The sequence below is a fragment of the Microcaecilia unicolor genome, unplaced genomic scaffold, assembly GCF_901765095.1.
Source record: "Microcaecilia unicolor unplaced genomic scaffold, aMicUni1.1, whole genome shotgun sequence".
Classification (NCBI taxonomy): Eukaryota; Metazoa; Chordata; class Amphibia; order Gymnophiona; family Siphonopidae; genus Microcaecilia; species Microcaecilia unicolor.
The window spans coordinates 479770-503306 of NW_021963690.1; the positions used below are offsets into that span (position 1 = coordinate 479770).

At 42.8% G+C, this 23537-nt stretch overlaps 1 protein-coding gene across 1 annotated transcript in view; it reads left to right on the plus strand.

The window, feature by feature from the left end:
• Nucleotides 1-23537, plus strand: part of LOC115459576 (alpha-1,3-mannosyl-glycoprotein 4-beta-N-acetylglucosaminyltransferase B-like) — a 317839-nt gene that overhangs the window by 170479 nt on the left and 123823 nt on the right. Inside the window, exon 7 of the mRNA XM_030189387.1 lies at nucleotides 8486-8561. Coding sequence (XP_030045247.1) covers nucleotides 8486-8561 — 76 coding nt within the window. The remainder of the gene's footprint in view (nucleotides 1-8485; nucleotides 8562-23537) is intronic.

The window sequence follows — 23537 nt, forward strand, 5'->3', positions numbered from 1 at the left end:
CACACTAGCTAGGCAGAAGTAGGGGTCAGGATATACACTCAGGATATACACACTAGCTAGGCAGAAGCAGGGTTCAGGATATACAGTCAGGATACACACACTAGTTAGGCAGAAGCAGGGTTCAGGATATACACTCAGGATAAACACACTGGGCAGAAGCAGGGTTCAGGATATACACTCAGGATAAACACACTAGGCAGAAGCAGGGTTCAGGAAATACAAGCAAGCCTGGCAGAAACTGGATTCAGGAAATACCAGCAGGCTTGGCAAAGCAGGCAGAAGAATAACCAGGAACTAGCAGAGTCTTTGGGGCTGGCAGCAGACAATAGAATAAACCTGGAGCTAACCGAGTCTTTGGGCAGGCAGCGGACAGAAGAATAAACCAGGAGCTTAGCAGAGTCTTAGGACAGGCGGCAGACAATAGAGAAGTGTAACCAGGCGCTAACAGAGTCTTTGGGCAGGCAGCGGACAGAAGAGAAGCCAGGGATAACAGGGTCAGGGTTGAAGCTTCACATCAAACACATAGACAGAGAGAAAATGGCTGAAGCTTCAAACTCCAAATACAGAGCAAGGCAATTGAAAGACAAGCAGTCCACAGACACAAAGTAGCAGATGGGCAAAAGCCCCAGAGAAAGGCTAAGTAGCAGCGCAGCAGTGAACTCACTAACCTGACGACCTATAGCATAACACTGTGCAAAGGCCCTGCATGCAAGCACAGCACTTCCTTATGAAGGCCCTCACTGATGATGTCACCTGCGCAGGACAGGAGCAGAAAACACACTCACACCAAGGGGAGGCTGGGAACACATAGGAAGTGAACACACAGGAAAGACAAGCAGGAGCCATCTTGGAAGCTGGCACAGAGCATGCGGCAGCCATCTTAGATGCTGGCTCCACAGAGAGGCATAGCCCACACAGGTTAGGTCTAGTGAAGTAATCAGCACACAGAGCCAGAGTCAAAACTAACACAGAGACAGACAGAAGCCAGCACAGAGGCTGACCCCCAGAAACAAGGTAAGGCTCAGGGTGGTCATGGCCACAGACGTGACACTCATTTTTCAGTTCAATCAGTACTCTGGGATGAATACCATCCGGTCCAGATTTGCTGCTCTTCAGTTTGTAGAACTTCCCCATTACATCCTCCATGTTTACAGAGAATTCATTGTTTCTCCGACTCCTCAGCTTCAAGTACCATTTCTGGCACTGGTATCCCACCTAAATCTTCCTCGGTGATGACTGAAGCAAAGAATTCATTTAATCTCTCCGCTACGGCTTTGTCTTCCCAGATCGTCATCTAGCGATCCAACCGATTCTTTTGCCGGCTTCCTGTTTTTTAATATACCTAAAAAAAAATTTTACTATGTGTTTTTGCCTCCAACACAATCTTTTTTTCGAAGTCCCTCTTAGCCTTCCTTATCAACGCTTTGCATTTGACTTGACATTCCTTATGCTGTTCCTTATTATTTTCATTCGTTTCCTTCTTCCATTTTCTGAAGGATTTTCTTTTAGCTCTAATAGCTTCCTTCACCTCACTTTTTAACCACGCCGGCTGTCGTTTGGTCTTCCGTCCTCCTTTTTTAATACGTGGAATATATTTGGCCTGGGCTTCTAGGATGGTGTTTTTGAACAGAATCCACGCCTGATGTAAATTTTTGACCCTCGCAGCCGCTCCTCTGTTTTTGTTTTCACCGTTCTTCTCATTTTATCATAGTCTCCTTTTTTAAAGTTAAACGCTAACTTATTTGATTTCCAATGTATACTTATCTCAAAGCTTATGATCAAATCCGATCATATTATGATCACTGTTATCAAGCGGCCCCAGCACCATTACCTCCTGCACCAGATCATGTGCTCCACTAAAGACTAAGTCTAGAATTTTTCCTTCTCTCGTCGGCTCCTGTACCAGCTGCTCCATAAAGCTGTCCTTGATTTCATCAAGGAATTTTACCTCCCTAGCGTGCCCCGATTCTGTCTATAAAACCTAATGGCATGAGAGACCCTTGTCTTTCATTTTAAAAATCATGTGATACCAGCAAGCCTCGCAGCTCTTACTAGAGTGTTTATAGTAGAGGGATGCTGAATTTAGTATACCAAGGCTTTAGGCTTACCATTTTACCGGACATATCGCCTGTCACAGCGCAAAGGAGGAAGCAATTTTTGACCTCAACTGAAGCAACCTGGAGCGCAATACGGAATGTTTTATCCCACTCGTCTTCAGTTGCCAGTCAGACCTGGAATTTTGATGACCTTGTTCTTAAAAATTCCTATGTTGACTGCTTCTCAAACTGACTTTCTGAATGTCTGGACAGTGATGGAGTTCATTGCAATCGCATATATAAGGGCATGAGTATTTTGGTGGGTAGAGCCTGTGGTTGTTTTTTTTCTTGCAGAAAGGACTGTAGATCTAGTACAGTGTTTAAAATTTGTGATGAGATTTTTCCGCAGGGAGAGTGACTTCCATTTATTTACAAAGTTTTTGGATTGGATTTGCGGGAATGGTTCTGTGAGCATGGCTGATTGGGTTCAGGGGTGGATGTTTGTGTTGTGGGCTATGTGCGGATGGTGGGCTAGGGGTTGGGGCAGGTTTGGGTTGGTTAGGAGAGGGTGGGAGTTATTTGGTTGGTATGGACCATGTTTTTCAGTTGTCTTCTGTGACATTTTCCCATGTTGCTGTATTATATTCAGTAATTTATTCTCTCCTTAACCATTCAAATGGGTCACTTAAAACTTTTTTTCTCTGAATGTAAACTGGATCAACTACCCCATTAAATTATTGATGTATTTGAAGTGGACAAATGCAGATGTATGCCTGCTCCAAGAATCCCATTTGAATGCATCAGAAGTTAGAAGGGGGGTGGGTAAGATTGTCAATATATGCCCCTGCAGTGGAGAAAAAAATATGATGTATTGGTCCTGACTCACAAATCTGCAAATAGTGGAGTCTGAAGCAGATGATAATGGGTGATGGGTATTGCTTAAATTAAAATTGAATAATAGATGGAGAGCAGTATTAAATATGTGTGTCCCTGTAGGTCCAGTGGCACATATTTTCCAGGAATTAACTGCTCTGGTGGTTGGGCTGTCACCCATGGAGTTGATAGTAATGGGGGATTTTAATCAAGTATTGGATCCTATTTTAGATTCACTGCCTTAAACCTCCGTTAGACATTAGTGAGAGATGTAGATTTACTTAGCCGAACCACAGGTCTTGTAGACCCATGGAGATTACTGAATCCTTCAGGTCAAGAGTTTGTCACAGGTCCATAGGTCCTTTTCTTGTATAGACTTTGCATTCATCTCTAAGACCTTTATTTCATTGTGGAGTCTGCAACCATTGCAAATATAGACATCTGATCATGTTGGTGTGTCTCTTGCATTTAGGCATTTAATAATTAAATACAGAATTCTATGCAAGATTATTTCCAGTTATATGATCGCCCATCTATGTCAATGCAAACCCTATCGGATAACTTTAAGGCCACCCTTAGAGGGGGAGGATTATTAGCTATTCAGTTTATAGGAATAAATGCATAGCAGAATGAAATTGTTGGAATAAGGGATCAGTCAATTGGAAAGCCTGTTGCAGGGTGTTTGGCATGATACCACACTACGAAAATTACTAGCTGTGAAATGTACCTTCGAGTCCTCTTGGTATTTTTCAGGGAACAAGGCAGGACAACTCTTAGCCTCCTACCTTAAAGGTAAGAAACAAGAGTTGCATCCATGCTGTTAATGACTCTGCGGGTCAGTTTCTCGTTAAGCAGGAACATGTTCTCTCCCAATTTCATGTTTTTTATACTATGCTTTGCCAATCTGATAGTAGTTAAAATGTCCAAGTTACTGATTTTTTCCTATCTTTCTTGCAATCTAAGGAACTTCCTATAGTGATTAGGGAACAACTGGAAGTGCCTATTTCTCCACTGGAGATTTTAAAAAAAGCAATAAAATCTTTACAGCCTAATAAAACCCTGGGATCAGATGATTATAGAGCTGAGTTTTTTTTTTTAGGGGGTTTTAATTGGTTCTTATACCGTATCTGCTGAGATTATATCCCAAGAGTTCTATGATGTAGGGGGAATACCAGGTTCAGTTACAGAGGCTTTAACTGTACTTCTGAAAACTGACATTGTGGTATGTGACAGGGGTGTCCGCTTTCACCACTGCAATTTAATACAGCTTTGGAACCCCTGTTGTTTGCCATTAGACAAACACAGGAAATTCATGATATATCTATAGGAGGTGTTGAATGTAAACTCTATGTATATTCTGATGATGTGTTATTGTATTTGACTTTCCCAGAAACTATGCTCCCTCCATAATTGCAGTTCATTTTTACTTTTGGGCTGTTTTCTGGTTATAAAATCTATTGGACTAAGTATGAGCCTATGCCCTTGAATGCCCATTGTAGCAAAGAGACAGTGTAGGCCTTTCCATTTCAGTGGCAAATTAGGGGTCTTAAGTATCTATGTATTTTCTTAATCCCTGATTTGGACGAGATGGTAAATGTTAATTTGAAGCTTATACGCTATAAGTTGAAAGCCTTATGCACCCAATGAGCGCCACTATATCTCAGCTGGTGGGGGAGGTTGAAAACGATGAAGATGTCTGTGGCTCTGTTATAATGTATATTATGTCTATGATTCCCATTCATTTCCTTATTTCCTTTTATAAGGAGCTGGATAAACTTTTAGTCTCCTTTTAGTGGCAAGGTAAAAATCTCAAGTAGTGTTATGTACCTTGCAAAGGACAAAAGAATCTGGAGGAGTTAACGTCCCACATTTTTGTTTTCACTATCACGTTGCTTTCATTTTGAGACCAGGGGTTTTCTGGTTGTGCAGTAAAGAGCTGCCAAGCGCACCAAGATGGCTCCATTTAGAAGTGGTCTTGGTGGCTCCTATGCAACTTACTTATCTTTTGGGTGCTGTCTATCTCGGGACCTCAAAGCTAACCCTATTCTCTTTGATACATGGCGGGTATTGCATTTTATCAGTATGGCACCACTGGACCAACCATTAACTCCTTGAGGAAATCTCTGTGGTGGAACAATAATCTTCAAATGGCTGGTGCATGTATACAATTAGCACATATGGATGTCTGCTAACATTTTGGATTATTGAACACTAGTAAAAAAGGCCCGTTTCTGACACAAATGAAACGGGCACTAGCAAGGTTTTCCTCGGAGTGTGTATGTTTGAGAGAGTGACTGTGTGTGTGAGAGAGAGTGAATGTGCGAGTGTGTGTGTGTGTGAGAGAGAGAGAGAGAGAGTGTGTGTGTGAGAATGAGTGTGTGTGCAAGTGAGTATGTGAGAGAGAGTGTGTTTCACACAGATACAGTGTGTGTGAGACACAGACTCTCTGTGAGACTGAGTATATGAGACCAAGAGAGTGTGTGAGTGACTGTGTGACACATAGAGAGTGAATGTGATACAGTGTGAGAGACAGTGTGTGTGAGAGAGAGAGAAAGGTATTGACTGTGAGAGAGAGAGAGAGTGTGTGATAGAGATACCTCCCCCCCCCCTCTGGTGTCAGGTCCCCCCTCTCTCTCTCTGGTGTCTGAGCGTTTCTGTGCAGGACGCTGAGCTCTGGCTGTGCTTCAAGGAACTGACCAATCCTATTTAATAGAATGCACCTCCAACATTCTGAAGCCGAGTAACCTCTTGTGGTTGGTCACTTCTGCTTGTGACGAACCCGGAAGTACGTGATGTCAATTCAGGAGATGGATACAGAGAGCAGGAATGCCTCAGCCATGCAGTCAGCTTCAGAATGTTGGAGGTGCGTTTTATTATATAGGATTTGAAGATGGTCTCACAATTGGCTACTTTTGCAGATCTGAGACAGATATTTCATCTTCCTTTTTCACAGTGTTTTAAATGGATGCAATTGCAATATGCATTAAGAAGCTGGCAGCTGGATATGTCCTCCTTATCTCTGGAACCTGGTATTTAAAGCTTTTCTTCCTAGAGGAGGATGACCCAATTTCTGCCTCTCAGATATATAAACAATTGCATCATAGGCCCACTTACAGTACTAAAACATATTTGTGCAGTTGAAACAAAACCGCCTTATGGAGCTCTTTCTGGACACAAACTGGTCGTTGTTCTGCCTCTGCATCCCTGATGCAATCTCTGTATTTTATGGCACACAGATTACTCTGGATACCAGTTAAATTACATAGATTAAAACTCATCTTATCCAATATCTGTTTGTCTTACTTGACAACATCGGCACTTTAGACCATTTGCTTTTCTTTTGTCCTGTGTTACAGCAATTTTGGCATCAAGTTTGGTCTAAATCTGTATGATTTTTGGCATTCAGGAACCTTTGTCTTAATCATTTGTTCTTTTTGCCTGTGACTTTAACTTTAGATCTAATATGGAAAAGAATGGGAAATTGCTTAGACTTCTGATTGCAATGGCGATTCAAGACATTTTCAGAAACTGAATGTTCACTTTTGGTGGAATTCGATATGCAGTGTTGTATAGTAACTAAGTAAATGTAGCTAGTTACTGTATTTAAGTAAAAGTTTTGTAACTTTATGACTTAAGTAAAAGTAACAATTGTTATCCTGTACTTCTTCACAAGTAAATTTGACCAATTTTTACTACTTTTACTCATTTACTTCTGATGTTTGCAGTTAAAAGTAAAACGTAAACGCTGAAGGGAGATGTAAATGACAGTTCCTCAGTAAACCAAATGAAACAGCAAAACTGGGAATCATATCAGTTCTTATATACCACTAATACCCCTTTCCAGAATTCAGTGTGGTTTGCGTTCTAGTTGAGACAAAAGCCAGTAATGTTAGTGTGAGGTATGAGAAAAATTAGATTTTGTTATTGCAAACCTCGTCATGTAAACAGTGGATAATTTCATCTTAAATTTTGCTGTTCAGTGATAATAACCAATAAGAACAGTGGAGTTGCCTGTATTTGTTGAACTGTAATAAATTGTTTCATAATTCTCTCTAACATGAGTAGGTTTTTTGTGTACTAATGATTGACCGATTTTGCACTTTTCCCTCAGCCAAGAGTATTAAACACAAAAGATTAGACTCCATGAGATTAGCTAATCAAGCTGCTTTAATGTGGAATTCCTTTGCATATTAGATTAGAAACACATTATGTACATTTTCATAAAATATTAAAAACATTAAAAAAAATTTTTTTACATGTTAGGTAGAATAATGCTTCATTTTTAAATTCTGTTTTGATTATCTGTATTTTGTTTGGTTTTATTGTACTTCCTAGAAATGACTGGTCTCTTAGGGGGTCTTTTACTAAAGCTTAGCTCAAGTTATTTATTTAGGTCATTTATACCCCGCCTTTTTCTGCATTTTAGCGGCCCCAAAGCGGCTTACAATGAACTAATGAAATAATTACAATGAGAATTGAGAGGGTAGAAGGAACAGAGACAGGAAGGAAGGAAGGGAATATAAATACAATCTTAAAACAAATAAGTAGGAGGAGTGGCCTAGTGGTTCGGGTGGTGGACTTTGGTCCTGGGGAACTGAGGAACTGAGTTTGATTCCCACTTCAGGCACAGGCAGCTCCTTGTGACTCTGGGCAAGTCACTTAACCCTCCATTGCCCCATGTAAGCCGCATTGAGCCTGCCATGAGTGGGAAAGCGCGGGGTACAAATGTAACAAAAATAAAATAGATACTATAGGAGATTCTACATGGAATGTTGCTACTATTGGAGATTCTACATGGAATGTTGCTACTGTTGGAGATTCTACATGGAATGTTGCTATTCCACTAGCAACATTCCATGTAGAAGGCTGCACAGGCTTCTGTTTCTGTGAGTCTGACGTCAGACTCGCAAAAGCCTACGCGGCCACATTGGTGATCTGCAAGGGCCGACTTCTACATGGAATGTTGGAATACCAACATTCCATGTAGAATCTCAAATAGCACCAACAGTGGAGGAGTGGCCTAGTGGTTAGGGTGGTGGACTTTGGTCCTGGGGAACTGAGGAACTGAGTTCGATTCCCACTTCAGGCACAGGCAGCTCCTTGTGACTCTGGGCATGTCACTTAACCCTCCATTGCCCCATGTAAGCCGCATTGAGCCTGCCATGAGTGGGAAAGCGCGGGGTACAAATGTAACAAAACAAAAAAAAAAAAACAAAAAGAGGAGGAAGGAAGGAAAAGGCCAAAATCAGGTCTTGACTCGCTCAGACTCATTAAGGCAGGCAAACAGGACAGCAAAGCCAAGAAGGTAGTGACAGATGCCTGAAACAAGCAGTGTGGGTGACGACCGCAGCCTGCGGGAGACATTGGAAAGGCTGGTGGTGAATCGGGACACAGCAGAGCCCATTTTATTCCTTTGGGCCCTGCTGCAGATAACGAGCTAAGCTTTAGTAAAAGCCCCCCTAAGTTGTGATCTGTATAGAAACTATTCACTGGTGTCTTGCAAAGTGTAAGTATAAATATTGTATTGCATTGCATAGTACAAAAGTCTATAACAAAATTACTTTTTCAATATTTAGATGGAGAACTAAACAGAATTTGGATTATAGTTTCCTAATGCTATATGCTCAGCCTAAGGGAACGTTTTATATACAGGTAAGTTTGCATAACATGGAGGGCACCTGTATAAGAATGTCTCTCAAAAAAAGTATGTATATTTCAGGTATATTTTATATTTTAATCTGTTGTTTTATTCACTAACTGTTCTTTTCCCAATATAATAAACAGTTAGGTACATAATTGTTTCATTCACATGCATGCTAAATAGTGTTAAGAGGTTGCAGATTTTACCATTTTTTTCTCTCCCCCTTCTTTCTCCCATTTTTTGAGTTCTTAATGTTGGCCTTGTTATTACGTTACAAGGAATGTTCTTTACTAGTAAAAGAGGCCCGTTTCCAACAGAAAGGAAAAGGGCGCTAGCAAGGTTCCAGGGCCCCATCCTCTCTACCCCCTCCTCCCCCCCTCCAAATACCCTCAGCAATTGTGGCAGCAAGGTCTCTGGCTCCGCCAATTTTAAAAACAGATCATCAGCAAAAGCCAATACTTTTATTTCTTGACCTACTCTTTTCACTCCCTTAGTGGAATCATCCCGGCTCATCCTACGAGTCAATGGTTCTATACAGAGAACAAAAAGCAGCGGGGAGAGGGTGCATCCCTGGTGCGTACCCCTCTGTATCTGAAATGGCAGTGTGCGTTCTCCATTCACTAAAATTTGAGCCTTGGGTTGATGATACAGTGTTTTAATAGCATCCAGAAACCACCCCTCGATACCTGCCTCTTCCAATATCATGAACATGTATTCCCACCTCACTTTGTCGAACGCTTTCGCCATGTCTAGGCTAACTGCCATTATGTGTTGACCTTGTTTTTTTACTAGTAGACATTGCCGTCAGGATTTTCCTGACATTTCTTACTGATTGCCTATCTCTCACAAAGCCAGCCTGTTCATCCCCTATCAAGGTGGGTAATTGTATTGCCAGTTGGTTCGCTAACAGCTTAGCCAATAATTTTATATCCACATTAATGAGTGATATCGGTCGATAGGAATCAGCTGCATCTTTCGGTTTTCCTGGTTTTGGCAATATGTAAACAATATTTTCCAGAGATACGAAGGTGGTAGAATGAGAGGACATGAAATCAGATTGAAGGGGGGCAGACTCAAGAAAAATGTCAGGAAGTATTTTTTCACGGAGAGAGTAGTGGATGCTTGGAATGCCCTCCCGCGGAAGGTGGTGGAAATGAAAACGGTAACAGAATTCAAACACGCGTGGGATAAACATAAAGGAATCCTATTCAGAAGGAATGGATCCTAAGGAGCTTAGCCGAGATTGGGTGGCAGAGCCAGCCGGTGGTGGGAGGCGAGGATAGTGCTGGGCAGACTTATACGGTCTGTGCCACAGCCAGTGGTGGGAGGCAGGGATGGTGCTGGGCAGACTTATACGGTCTGTGCCCTGAAGAGCACAGGTACAAATCAAAGTAGGTATACACAAAAAGTAGCACATATGAGTTATCTTGTTGGGCAGACTGGATGGAACGTGCAGGTCTTTTTCTGCTGTCATCTACTATGTTACTATGTTTGCATGAGAAGGCAGTTCTTTTGATTCTACCACTGACTGAAAATAAGCCAAAAGGGGCTGCAGCAATGATATTTGTAAAATTTTATAAAAGGCTCCTGAAAACCCATCTGCCCTGGGGGCCGCTAGCGGGCGCAAGGTCTTAAGGACCAATTGGAGTTCCCGTGCCCTCAGTGGTGTATTCAACATTTCCTCTCCAGTTGGTGTTAGCTTTGGGAGGTTCAGCTGGCCTAGGAATTCTTGTATTGAGGGGATGCTTACAGTGCCTTCCTTCCGGTATAGGAATTGCAAATGAATTTGGAAAATCGATTGTATACGATCACTCCTATTGGTCAATCTTCCCTTTGGCTCCTTCAGTGCAGATACTGTTCTGGTTCCTCCCCAATTTTTGATCAGTCTAGCAAGCAAATGACCAGGCTTGTTTCCAAAACAATAAAGTTTATAATGATGATAGATCAGGCTTCGATTAGTTTGCTCATGGATGTAACCATTTAAAGCTACCTGTATGGTTACCAAGTTATCTTTGTTGACCATGCTTTGGTCTCTTGCATAAAGCTGTTGTGCTTTTTTCAATTGGCATTCGAGCCTCACAATTTCTGCTGCTACTTGTTTCTTCCTGTGGCTTGTATATGCTATTATTTTACCTCTTAGCACAGCCTTAGCAGCCTCCCAGAACAATTGTGGCTCCTCTTTGTGCCCTGAATTATGTAAACAATATTCATCCCACTCCCCTTGTAAAAAGTTTTGAAAATCTTTAGAGTGGTGGGACATAGTGTCATGCGCTCTAGATCTGTGTGTGAATGCCCGTTCTGAGGGGTGTAAAAGTCTCCATGCATCTACCAGCGCCAGTGTCTGAGGAAAGCACAACAATACTCCTCTACCTAATCTTGACTCAATGTGTTTGGCTGTGCTATCTTGTTTCGGATCCATCACTAAATTCATGTCGCCTACTACCAGTATGTGTAAGTCTATGTAAGGTGCCAATTTACCATAGAAATATTTATCAAATGGTATGGGCTCATATATTCTGTATCCATAACTTTAAAAGGATGTAACGTCCAAGCGTGTCAGTGAACATTACTTTGGAGGAACATGCCAACAATTTTCTGATTAACACTGCTATACCCCCCTTATTAGCCCCTGAAGAGGAGTAGTGTACATCTCCCACCCATTTCCTCTTGAGTGTTTGGTGATCGCCATCGGTGAGCCTGGTCTCCTGGAGGCATACTATATCGCTTTTGCTCCTTTGAAGTGCTGCCAATATCTTAGTAATCTTACATGTTGACATACCACAGTAAAATATTGCATAGTCATTTCCATTACACTTTCATATTCTTCAAGGGCGCCCAGCCTTGACCACAAAGAATCCCTTCCTGCCAATATAAACCTTATATATCCTCTTTCTGTCCTCCACATTAAAAAAAAAAATTCTCATTCACCCGTTTCCCCTTCCTCTTTATATCTCCTTCTCCCACCCCTTCCCTTTCCAACCCCTCCCCATGTAACCAACGGAGAACCAACCACACTAGCATGTGACCACTTCTTGGAGACCACAACTCGTGCCTCGCCCCCCCCCCCCAACCGTGAAATATGTTCTTAATCCCCTCACCAGATACTTAAGTTTAAAACACCTGTGAAATTTCACAGGGGAGGTATCAAGCTTTTCTCTCATTTCCATTTCACAGCCGTCAACCTACATCATTGGGAAGCATTTGTATCTAGATGCTATTCAACAGAACTGTCCTAATCTCTGATACTCTCTTCATTTGGTTCTTTACTCCCATAAGTTCCAGATTCTGCTGTGCTGCCTTGATCCATCTGAACCAGGCTGATTACTCTCGCTAAATTTCATTGCGTGATAATACCTTTCAAGGCTTCCTCCAAATTCATCTCTCTTCTTCTGGGACTTCCTGTATGCTGGCTATGAATTCCTTTGCCGCCTCGAATGATTGAAACGACTGCCAGTGTCCATTCACATGAACTTTCAGAGTTGCAGGGTAAATTAATATGAAGCGACGTTGCTTCGCATGTAGGCACATAATGGTGTAAAGCGACGACACTTTTCTTGTAACACTACTGAATAGTCTTGGAAAATTTTTACTGGTTCTCCCATATATTTCAAAGATTCTCTTTTTAGTCGGTATCCTCTAAGTATCTCCTCCTTATGGATAAAATTATGCACTTCCACAAGTATTACTCTGGGCCGCTGTCCACCATTTTGTCGTCTTCCCACATAATGGGCCCTCTGCAAACATAATGGTCCCTGACTGTCTGATAATGCAAATTCCTTGGCCATCCATTTTTCAAGTTCTGAAGCAAGAACTCTGTCCCCAGCTGTCTCCGGAATCCCCACAATCCTCAGATTTTGACGCCGGGACGTATTCTCTAGGTCCTCCAGCTTCTCTGTGTGCTCTCTGATGCTCTGCTCGAGCGCTATTACCAAGACAGAAGTGTGCGGGGCCTGGTCCTCCAAGGACGACACTCTAGCTTCCACCTCCCTGGTCCGTTGCGTTGTGTCTGCCAAAAGTGTTTCCAGTCCTGACAATCGTTCAATTACCTGACCAAACTTAGGTTCTAGTGCCTTTCCTACTGCTTGTGTAATCTGTTCCAATTGCACCTCCGTGAACAACGGTGCTGGCAGTGTAAGATCCTCCATCTTGCCTTCAGCTGTTTCTGCTTCTCTTTCATTTGTCTTTGCGTTGGATTTCCAGCTTTTTCAGGGAGAAATTTCAGTAATATTAATAGTTTTTGGTTGCGGAGGGCTCCCGGAGAGAAAAGTGCATCTTTATCCCCTCATGGCATCGCATGATCTCCCCCCCCCCCCCCCCACCCAAGTCCATTTTAATAATGGCTTATGCACTTTTCTTTTACGAAGATATCCAAACCTATTTTAAACCCTGCTAAGCTAACTGCTTTTACCACATTCTCTGGCAACGAAGGCACTGAGTTGGCCATTAACAGCAAGAGAGGTTCAGTTGGTCATCTGGGCTCTCAAACTTTTCTCTGCTCTGAGGCCTAATGGATTTTCTGGGAAATTTTATAAGTTGCTACAGTCTAAGTTGGTGGGTCCCTTGATAGATGTTCCCTTCTTTTAAGGGAATAAAATACAAAAGATTACTTGAATCTGTGTTTTCCTATAAAGCAGTATCTGTGTGGAATGGTCTTCCTGTCAGTCAAACTACAATCATCCTATTAGATGTTTTGTAAGACTCTTAAGACAGAATTATTTCAGAGATATTTAAATTGAATTTTAATGGTTGGTAATTTTAGATCCTTATTTGAAGGTGCAATTGTTGTATTGAATTGTTTTTCTCTTTTATGTTAACTGTTTTGGACCCTACATTTTGGGGATAATTACAGTATATAACATTTAGATTAGATTAGATAGATTACTGTGGGTGGTGGAGGATCAGCAGTTTCTGCCTCATGAAAATGTGGCTCTGATTAGTCTTCTTCCTAAGTCAGGCAGACTGGCAGATCAACCTGAGGCATATCACCCAATTTCTCTTATTAATGTGTACATCAAAATTTTGTCTAGAACCCTAGTGGATATATTGCCTGAGTTGGTTCGGGAGGACCAGGTTGGCTTAATTAGGGGCAGTCAGTCAGTGGTAATGGTTAGAAAATTGCTTTTAGCTATGTCATTGCCCCAAAATAGGGGGGCCTAGTTTATTGGCCAGTCTGGACACAGAGAGTGCCTTTGATAAGTTGCAGTGGCCTTTTATTTTCAAGGCCATGCCATATGTGGACGTAGGGAGCTGGTTTTATCAAGCACTTTCAGCATTTACTTTCGGTCCCCAGGCATCTCTGTTGATAAATGGGGTGAGCACAGAGATTTTTCTAATAGCCTGTGGTATTTATCAGGAGTGTCCTCTTTCCCCTTTACTTTTTGTCCTTTCCCTAGAACCCTTGTTATGTGTGCTTAGAGCCTCAGCTGAGATTTCTGGTGTAGAGATGTGGGGACTGTCCATGAAAGCACTTTTTTTTTTTGCGGATGACCTAATGTTGATTTTGAAGGACCCACAGAAGTCTGTGCCACCAGCGTTGAAAAAGATATCTTGGTATGAGCAGCTGTCAGAGTTCCAGTTTAATTTAACTAATCCTAAGGCGCTCTTGGTTTTACTGAAAGTGCGTGCAAAATGGGTGGGGTATTTTCCACTCAGTTGGGCTGAGAGACAGTTAAAATACCTTGGTGTTATATCTTTGTATGATTGGTACGTGTGACCTCTCTTGTAGGAACTGCAACAAAAGTTAGTCTGGTGAGCTTATTTATTTATTATTTATTTAGATCATTTTTGCCACGTAAAGCAGCCCCAGAGCGGCTTACAATGAACTAATGAAAACAATTACAATGACAGTAGAGAGGGCGGAAGGGAAGGGAATATAAATACAATATTTAAACAAATAAGCAGCCAGGGAATATAAATCAAAAAAGAAGAGAAAGTAAAGAGTCCAGAATCAGATCTTGACTTGCCGAGACACATTAAGACAGGTAATCAGATCCTGCGAACAGGACAGGGATGCAGGCAGTAGCTTATTGTGTCTCACTGCTGGGGAGAATGTTTGTTTAATAAGATGTTAGCCCCACATTGGCTATATGTCTTCAAAATGCTCCCATTTTTTGTAAAAGTAAAGGATAAGCACTGTATTCATAAGGAACTCCAAAGCTATTTGTGGCTGGGTCGGTGCCAGGTTACCAATTTCTGTTTTACAAATGCATAAACCTCAAGGAGGTTGGGTTTGCTGAGTGTACGCTATTTGACTGTGGCTTGTGCAGTGAGGCACATTAATGATTGGTTCAGTGGAACTCAGGATTTTTTGCTGACATGGGAGACCAATCTTTCTCCCAAGGAACATTTTAGTTGGATTTTGCATACTACAGCAGGGGGAGCACCAGAAATATTGAAGGATAATGTTTTACGAACAGCGCATGCTACCTGGTGCTGGTTAATCAAAAGACATAATTTTTTCTGCAGCAATGGAGGAGGAGTAGCCTAGTGGTTAGTGCAGCGGACTTTGATCCCGGGGAACTGAGTTCAATTCCCACTGCACCTCCTTGTGACTCTCTGGGCAAGTCACTTAACCCTCCATTGCCCCTGGTACAAAATAAGTACCTGAATATATGTAAACCGCTTTGAATGTAGTTGCAAAAACCTCAGAAAGGCGGTATATGAAGTCCCACTTCCCTTTCCCTTTCTTTCCATTACGCAAAATCCTGTCTTTCCTTCAGGTTCAGACTCGGCAGTCTTCAGACGTTGAGAGGCCATGGGGATCTGTTATCTATATATCAAGTTGTTACAGATGATGGCAAGTTAAAATCTTTTCAGGAGTTGCAAGTCACATTTTCCTTACCAGAGGCAGACAGGTATGCTTATTTTCAGCTAAACTGTTACGTGAGTAGTTCGGATTGGGTTTATTTGTGTGAAGATGTCCAAGACACATTAAGCACCGCACTTAGGCTTGGCTCCCAGAATAGAGTGTGTTGGCATATCATCACAGGTATTTACAAGAGTTGACTGTAGATATTGATACTCAATATTAGCAACTTTGTGGTCAGTTGAATTATCAGTGGATCTCACTGCATCATATGTAAAAGACTGCATTCAGGGAATACAACACCATATGGGACATGTGCAGTTATGGGAGATGCAGTACAAAATTGTGAGGCAACTTCACATTTACATGGTAAGATAGCAGATGATGGCAGATAAAAACACCTATACGGTCCATCAAGTCTGCTCAACAAGATAAACTCATAGTGTAAGGTATGATGTGATACTTCATATCAGGGGCGTATCTGCGTGGGGCCTCAGGGGCCTGGGCCCCCGCAGATTTTGCCCTGGCCCCCCCTACCGCCATCAACCCTCCCCCGCTGCCGTTCTTACTTTTGCTGGCGGGGGACCCCAACCCCCGCCAGCCGAGGTCTGCTTCCACCTGCCGCTGCCTTCACAACTTCTTCTTCAGCCGGCGGGGGACCCCAAACCCCCGCCAGCCGCCCCGCGCTGTTTAAAATTCATCTTCGGCCTCCGTGGCCGTGCTGCTGGGATAGGCGGTGCTGTTGAAATCCACTTCGGAGTCTGACGTCGCAGCACGTACAACGTACAACGACGTCAGACTCCGAAGTGGATTTCAACAGCGCCGCCTATCCCAGCAGCACGGCCACGGAGGCCGAAGATGAATTTTAAACAGCGCGGGGCGGCTGGCGGGGGTTTGGGGTCCCCCGCCGGCTGAAGAAGAAGTTTTGAAGGCAGCGGCAGGTGGAAGCAGACCTCGGCTGGCGGGGGTTGGGGTCCCCCGCCAGCAAAAGTAAGAACGGCAGCGGGGGAGGGTTGGCGGCGGGAGGGGGGTGGAGAGACTAAGTTATTGGTGGCGGTGGGGGCTCGGCGGCGGCGGCGGCGGCGGCGGCGGGGGGGGGGGGGGCGGGGGGGGCGCTAAAATGTGCCCCCTCCCTCTGGCTCTGGCCCCCCCTACCGCCGGAGTCCAGATACGCCCCTGCTTCATATGTATACCTGATCTTGATTTGTCCTTGCCATTTTCAGGGTTTAGACTGTAGAAGTCTGCCCAGCATTGCCCTTGTTCTAAAACTTCTGAAGTTATCATCAAAGCCCCTGAAAAGCCCCACTCCAGCCCATCCAAATCTGTTCAGCCACGATCAGGGCACAGATCGTAGAAGTCTGCCCAGCACTGGCTTTGCATCCCAAATACTGGTGTTATCACCTAATGACCGCTAAGCTTCTTTGGATCTATTCCTTCTAAACAGGATTCCTTTGTATTTATCCCACGTATTTTTGAATTCCGTTACCATTTCATCTCCACCACCTCCTGTGGGAGGGCATTCCAGATATCTACCACCCCTCTTGGTGAAAAAGCACTTCTTGACATTATTCCCGAGTTGGCTGCCCTTCAACCCCAATTCATGTCCTGTAGTTCTACCACGTTCCCATGCCTGGAAAATGTTCGTTTGAACATCTGTATCATCACACCTCTTTTTCCGTTCCACCAGGATATACATATTCAGGTAATCAAGTCTCTTCTCATATGTCTTCGCACAGGGTCTCTATAAGCTCATTGGGCGTTTGTTCTAAATGTCATTTAAGCCCTGCCATATATTTTGGTTTTGAGCCATATGTTTTGGTTTTGTCCCAGGATAAAGTTTTTGGGAGCAGGTACTTCAGGAGTGATCTGGGAAATTATAGACCTGTGAGTCTGACATTGGTGCCAGGCAAAATGGTAATTATAAAGAACAAAATTGCAGACCATATACATAAGCATGGATTAATGAGAGAATGCCAACATGGATTTTGTGAAGGGAAATCTTGCCTCACCAATCTACTACATTTCTTTGAAGAGGTGAACAAACATGTTGATAAAGATGAGCTGGTCGATATTGTGTATCTGGATTTTGAAAAGGTGTTTGACAAAGTACCTCATGAAAGACTCCAGAGGAAACCGGAGAGTCATGGGATAGGAGATAGTGTTCTATTGTGGATTTAAAACTAGTTACAAGATAGAAAACAGATATTAGGGTTATATGGTCAGTATTCTCAATGGAGAAGGGTAGATAGTGGGGTTCCCGAGGGGGTCTGTGCTAGGACTATTGCTTTTTAGCATATTTATAAATGATCTAAAGATGGGAATAACTAGTGACGTAATTAAATTTGCTTATGACACAAAGTTATTCAAACTTGTTAAAATCGCGGGAGGATTGTAAAAAATTGCGAGAGGACGAGACTGGTAGACGACATTCAAATGACAAATGATGTTTAACGTGATCAAGTGGAAAATGATGCCTGTGGGAAAGAGGAACCCAAATTATAGCTATGTGATGCAAGGTTCCACATTAGGAATCACTTCCCAGCAGGGGCGTAGCTACGGGTGGGCCTGGGTGGGCCCAGGCCCACCCAATCATGGCTGAGGCCCACCCAGTTCTGCCTGATCCTCCAATCAATTCTGTCTTAGGCTTAAGGAAATTGCCAGGGCTGCAGCCTCATTGGCTCTGCTCACAGCCACACATGCAGTCGGCACACAGCAAAAAAAAAAAAAAAAACAGGAGCTCTCTGCCTGCCTTGCCTTACCCCCTTTCCCGGCAGCATGCAGACCAGTGTTGCAGCTCGGCTGGAGGAGGTATGCTGGAGCCGGCTCCAGAGCTGTTTGTTATTTTTTAAAGAATTTTGGGAGCCGGTTGTTAAACTTTAACAACTGGCTCAACATTTGGGCTGGGGTGGCTCAGGTCCCTTCCTGGCAGCGTCAGCTCCAGCTGCCCTGTGGTGGGGATGTCTCACTCCGAATCCGACCCTCACAGCAAAACAAAAAACAGCATGAAACCATGTGCAGGGCTAGGCTCCCTTCCTCCTCCCTCTCCAAAACGGGAAGTTAAATCCTGAGGGGAGGGAGGAGGAAGGAAGCCTGCAGCAGCATGTGCAGAGCTACAGCCCCGCACATGGTTTCATGCTGTTTTTTCGTTTTGCCTGCCACAAGCAAGATTGTAGCTCAAGGTTCTTGCTTCAGTCTTCAGGCCACAGAAGTACCAGCCCGGGACTCGGAAGTCAGCAACAGTGAATGCAGGGCTGCAGCTCAAAGAGGTTAGATATGTTAAGCGCACCCTGCTTTCAAAAGGGAAGAGGTTCCAAGTTATTCCAGAAATGGTCTGGGGCTATATTTTGTGTAGGCTGGGTCTGTTGTCAACCTCGGGTTTTGAAAAAGCATGCCTGAGTATTTGATTACAGAGCTCTCTTTTACAACCTGTATAGAAACATTCTTTGATAAATATCCCAGGGCAATTGCACTGCTAGTTACAATAGAGTACTGTTTGTTTTCATGCAGCTTTCAGAAGCTTGCCTGCCATGACTGCTTTGTGTGTTTCATCACTTGGGATATACCTCCTGCTGATTCCTCAGAGGTTTGTCTCTTTCCCCTACCCGGCACAGCCATGGTCCCAAACAAAGCAAACAGTCCTTGGAGCTGCTGCTCCATGTTGTCGTTCTTTAATGTTGGTAGCATGTTTATTTAATCTCACTTATATGTTCAAACATGCCAGCTTTTCATAGGTAGAGTAGTAAATTGTTATAAAGCGTAATTAGTGTGTCATTTGGAGGAGGGGCTGGTTATAGGGACACTCTAGCACATATTGTGTTCATGCAGAGATTTTTTTCCTCCTGGAAAGAGCCACTAAAACAGATATCATATTATCATAATGTATTACAAATATCTGTTTTTCTATTAAGTATATATGTGGTTTATATTGATGCAGGGCAGCTGTTGGGCAGACTACTTAGAAATCCATCATACCTATATACATAGTGCCCACCCATATTAGCTCCAGGTCCACCCAAAATGTCAGGTCTGGCTACGCCACTGCTTCCCAGGAAAAACATCTAGGTGTCATCATTGATAACGTTGAAACCCTCTGATCAGTGTGCAGCGGCGGCCAAGAAAGCAAATATAATGTTAGGAATTATTAGGAAAGGAATGGAAAACCAAAGTGAGATTATAATAATGCCTTTGTATTGCTCCATGTTGTGACCAGTCCTCGAATACTGTATGCAAATCTGGTCACTGCATTTTTAAAAAGATATAGCGGAATTAGAAAAGGTACAGAGAAGGGTGACAAGCATTTTATTTATTTATTTATTTGTAGCATTTGTATCCCACATTTTCCCACCAATTTGCAGGCTCAATGTAGCATACATTTGCTGTAATGGTGGTTGCCATTTCAGGGTAACGGAATTACAAATGGTATTGCGTTAAGGTGCATACATCCATGGTAACATACATGGAACATGACATACATGGAATAGATCATGGTGTATATATATATATATATATATATATATATATATATATCATGTGCATACATGGTAAAGAAGAATACATTAAATCTTTTCTGGAGATGCGAAGGCAGTAGAACGAGAGGACATGAAATGAGATTGAAGGGGGGCAGACTCAGGAAAAATGTCAGGAAGTACTTTTTCATGGAGAGAATGGTGGATGCTTGGAATGCCCTCCCACGGGAGGTGGTGGAGATGAAAACGGTAACAGAATTCAAACATGCGTGGGATAAAGTGGACACCCGCACCATGGTCGGACCACTACAAAGCAAACATCTTCCTCCAATGGAGAACAAAAGGACCACCGATTAAACAAGAACGAAAAACGTACTCCACGAGAGGGAAAATTGACCGAATAGAATTTTGGCAACAGATTTACCACAATGAATGGACAATAAAAACAGACACAATCCAATTCCTCTCAGAATGGGACAATAGATGTAGATCTATACTAGACAACACTGCTCCAACCCAAACGAGATCTTCACACAGAATTCAACACCATGGTTCAATGAAGAGCTGAAAAAACTTAAAACACAAGTCGGAAGGTTAGAACGAGCTTGGACTAAAAAGAAAGACGACATCACACTAAACGCCTGGAAACAACTCCAAAGAAAATACAAATACACCATAAGACAAACCAAAAGACTACACTACAAAACCTTAATCGGACCAAACTACAAGGACACACACAAACTTTTCCAAATCGTGAGCAAACTAATAGACACCACACCAGTCACAACCAACAGCAAAGACACTCCTGGAGCAGAAAATCTTGCGAAATACTTCAACGAAAAAATAGTACAACTACGACTTAAATTACCTATCAGCACCACCGACTATACTGAACTCTTTAATTGCCTAGACCCATCTCCTGGCATTCATCCAACGGACAGGACATGGACCAACTTCGAGATACTATCAGAGAACATCATCTCCCAAACGCTCAAAAGATTTGCCAAATCCCATTGCAAACTAGACCTATGCCCAAACAACCTGATGACATCTGCCCCTCAACAATTCATAAACGACATAACGAAACACCTGAACTACATGCTACAAAATGGATTCTTCCCAAAGGAAAAAGAAAACATCTTACTCACCCCCATACCCAAAGACACAAAGAAGAGCACTAGTGAACTAACTAACTATAGACCGGTAGCATCTATTCCCTTAATAACTAAATTAACCAAAGGGTTGGTGACTACGCAACTTACAAATTATCTAGATAAATTTTCCATACTCCACGATTCCCAATCAGGGTTTAGGTCTAACCACAGTACCGAAACAGTATTAGTAACCCTCATGTCTAAATTCAAACAAATGATTACATCTGGTAAGAACATACTACTTCTACAATTTGACATGTCAAGTGCTTTCGACATGGTAGACCACGGAATCTTACTACACATCCTTGATTATTTCGGAATCGGAGGCAACGTCCTCCAGTGGTTGAAGGGATTCCTAACCGCAAGGTCATACCAAGTAACATCCAACTCGACCACTTCAACTGCATGGGTACCTGAATGTGGAGTACCACAAGGATCCCCCCTCTCACCGACTCTATTCAACTTAATGATGATACCCCTGGCAAAATTACTATCAAATCAAAACCTAAATCCATACATTTATGCGGATGACATAACGATCTACATCCCATTCAAACAGGACCTAAAAGAAATTTCTAATGACATCAACCAAAGCCTCAAAATCATGCATTCATGGGCGGACGCATTTCGGTTGAAACTCAACGCAGAAAAGACCCAATGCCTAATACTAACCTCCCAACACAACAAAAAAGAATACACCGCCATCAATACACCAACTCTAAACCTTCCTATCTCAGAAACCCTAAAATTCTTGGAGTCACCATTGATCGACACCTAACACTAGAGAACCACGCGAGAAACAAAACCAAGAAGATGTTCCACTCAATGTGGAAACTAAAAAGAATAAGACCTTTCTTCCCAAGGAGTGTTTTCCATAACTTGGTACAATCATTGGTGCTTAGTCATCTTGACTATTGCAACGCACTATATGCCGGCTGCAAAGAACAAATAATCAAGAAACTTCAGACAGCCCAGAACACTGCAACTAGACTCATATTTGGCAAACCTAAATTTGAAAGTGCCAAGCCCTTACGAGAAAAATTACACTGGCTTCCACTTAAGGAACGCATCACGTTCAAAATATGTTCACTAGTTCACAAAATTATCCATGGAGACGCACCAGCTTACATGTCTGACCTAATAGACTTACCACCTAGGAATGCCAGAAGATCATCCCGCACATTCCTTGATCTGCACTTCCCCAGTTGTAAAGGAATGAAATACAAACTAATGCACGCATCAAACTTCACATACTTGAGCGCACAGTTATGGAACGCACTGCCTTGCAACTTGAAATCGACCTAAGAAAGAACGAACTTCCGCATACTACTGAAGACCCATCTCTTTGAAAGAGCATACCAAAAAGACCAACCCAAGTGAACATACACTACACAACTCGCCTATTTAATCTCAGAACTGTTTCTTAAAATCTGCTTGTATACTACTACTTTGTTTTTATCATCATACTAACCAAGATCATGCAATACTAAATGTTTATGATACTAACACTTTTCCACTACTTATGATGTATTGTAAGCCACTTTGAGCCTGTGAAGAGGTGGGATAAGGTGGAATACAAATGCAACAAATAAATAAATAAATAAATAAATAAATAAAATAAACATAAAGGAATCCTGTTCAGAAGGAATGTATCCTTGGGAGCTTAGCCAAGTTTAGGTGGCAGAGCCGGTGGTGGGAGGTGGGGCTAGTGGTTGGGAGGCGGGGAAAGTGCTGGGCAGACTTATACGGTCTGTGCCAGAGCCGTTGGTGGGAGGCGGGGCTGGTTGGGAGGTGGGGATAGTGCTGGGCAGACTTATACGGTCTGTGCCAGAGCCGGTGGTGGGAGGCGGGGCTGGTGGTTGGGAGGCGGAGATAGTGCTGGGCAGACTTATACGGTCTGTGCCAGAGCTGGTGGTAGGACTGGTAGTTGGGAGGCGGGGATAGTGCTGGGCAGACTAAGGGTGAGTGGGAGAGAGATTTCAAGCTCATTGGAAAATGTCTTCTTTTTATTGGACTATTTCTTTTGTACAGAAACTGATTGTACTTGGGCTGTTGGTAGTTTGTTTTTTTTTTTTGTTACATTTGTACCACGCGCTTTCCTACTCATGGTAGGCTCAATGCGGCTTACATATTATATACAGGTACTTATATTTCTACCTGGGGCAATGGAGGGTTAAGTGACTTGCCCAGAGTCACAAGGAGCTGCCTGTGCCTGAAGTGGGAATCAAACTCAGTTCCTCAGGACCAAAGTCCACCACCCTAACCACTAGGCCATTACTGCTGGTTGTTCAATAAAGAATTTTAACATAAGTACAATAAGCACTCTTTCAGGAACATATAGCTCACATCACGGAAGGAGGAAAGGATTAAACAAAGACATAAATTACACAAGAAATCAAGACCTAAGTTACATACCACCTGGACTAAACAAAGGTGTTCTATCATTCATCCACCTTTGAGTGCACTTCTTAGCTTCCTTATCCGTTAAGTCTTTCTAGTTGAACTGACTCAAAGAAAACATAATTAACACTTGGAAAGGTAATACATTTTCAAAGAAAAAAA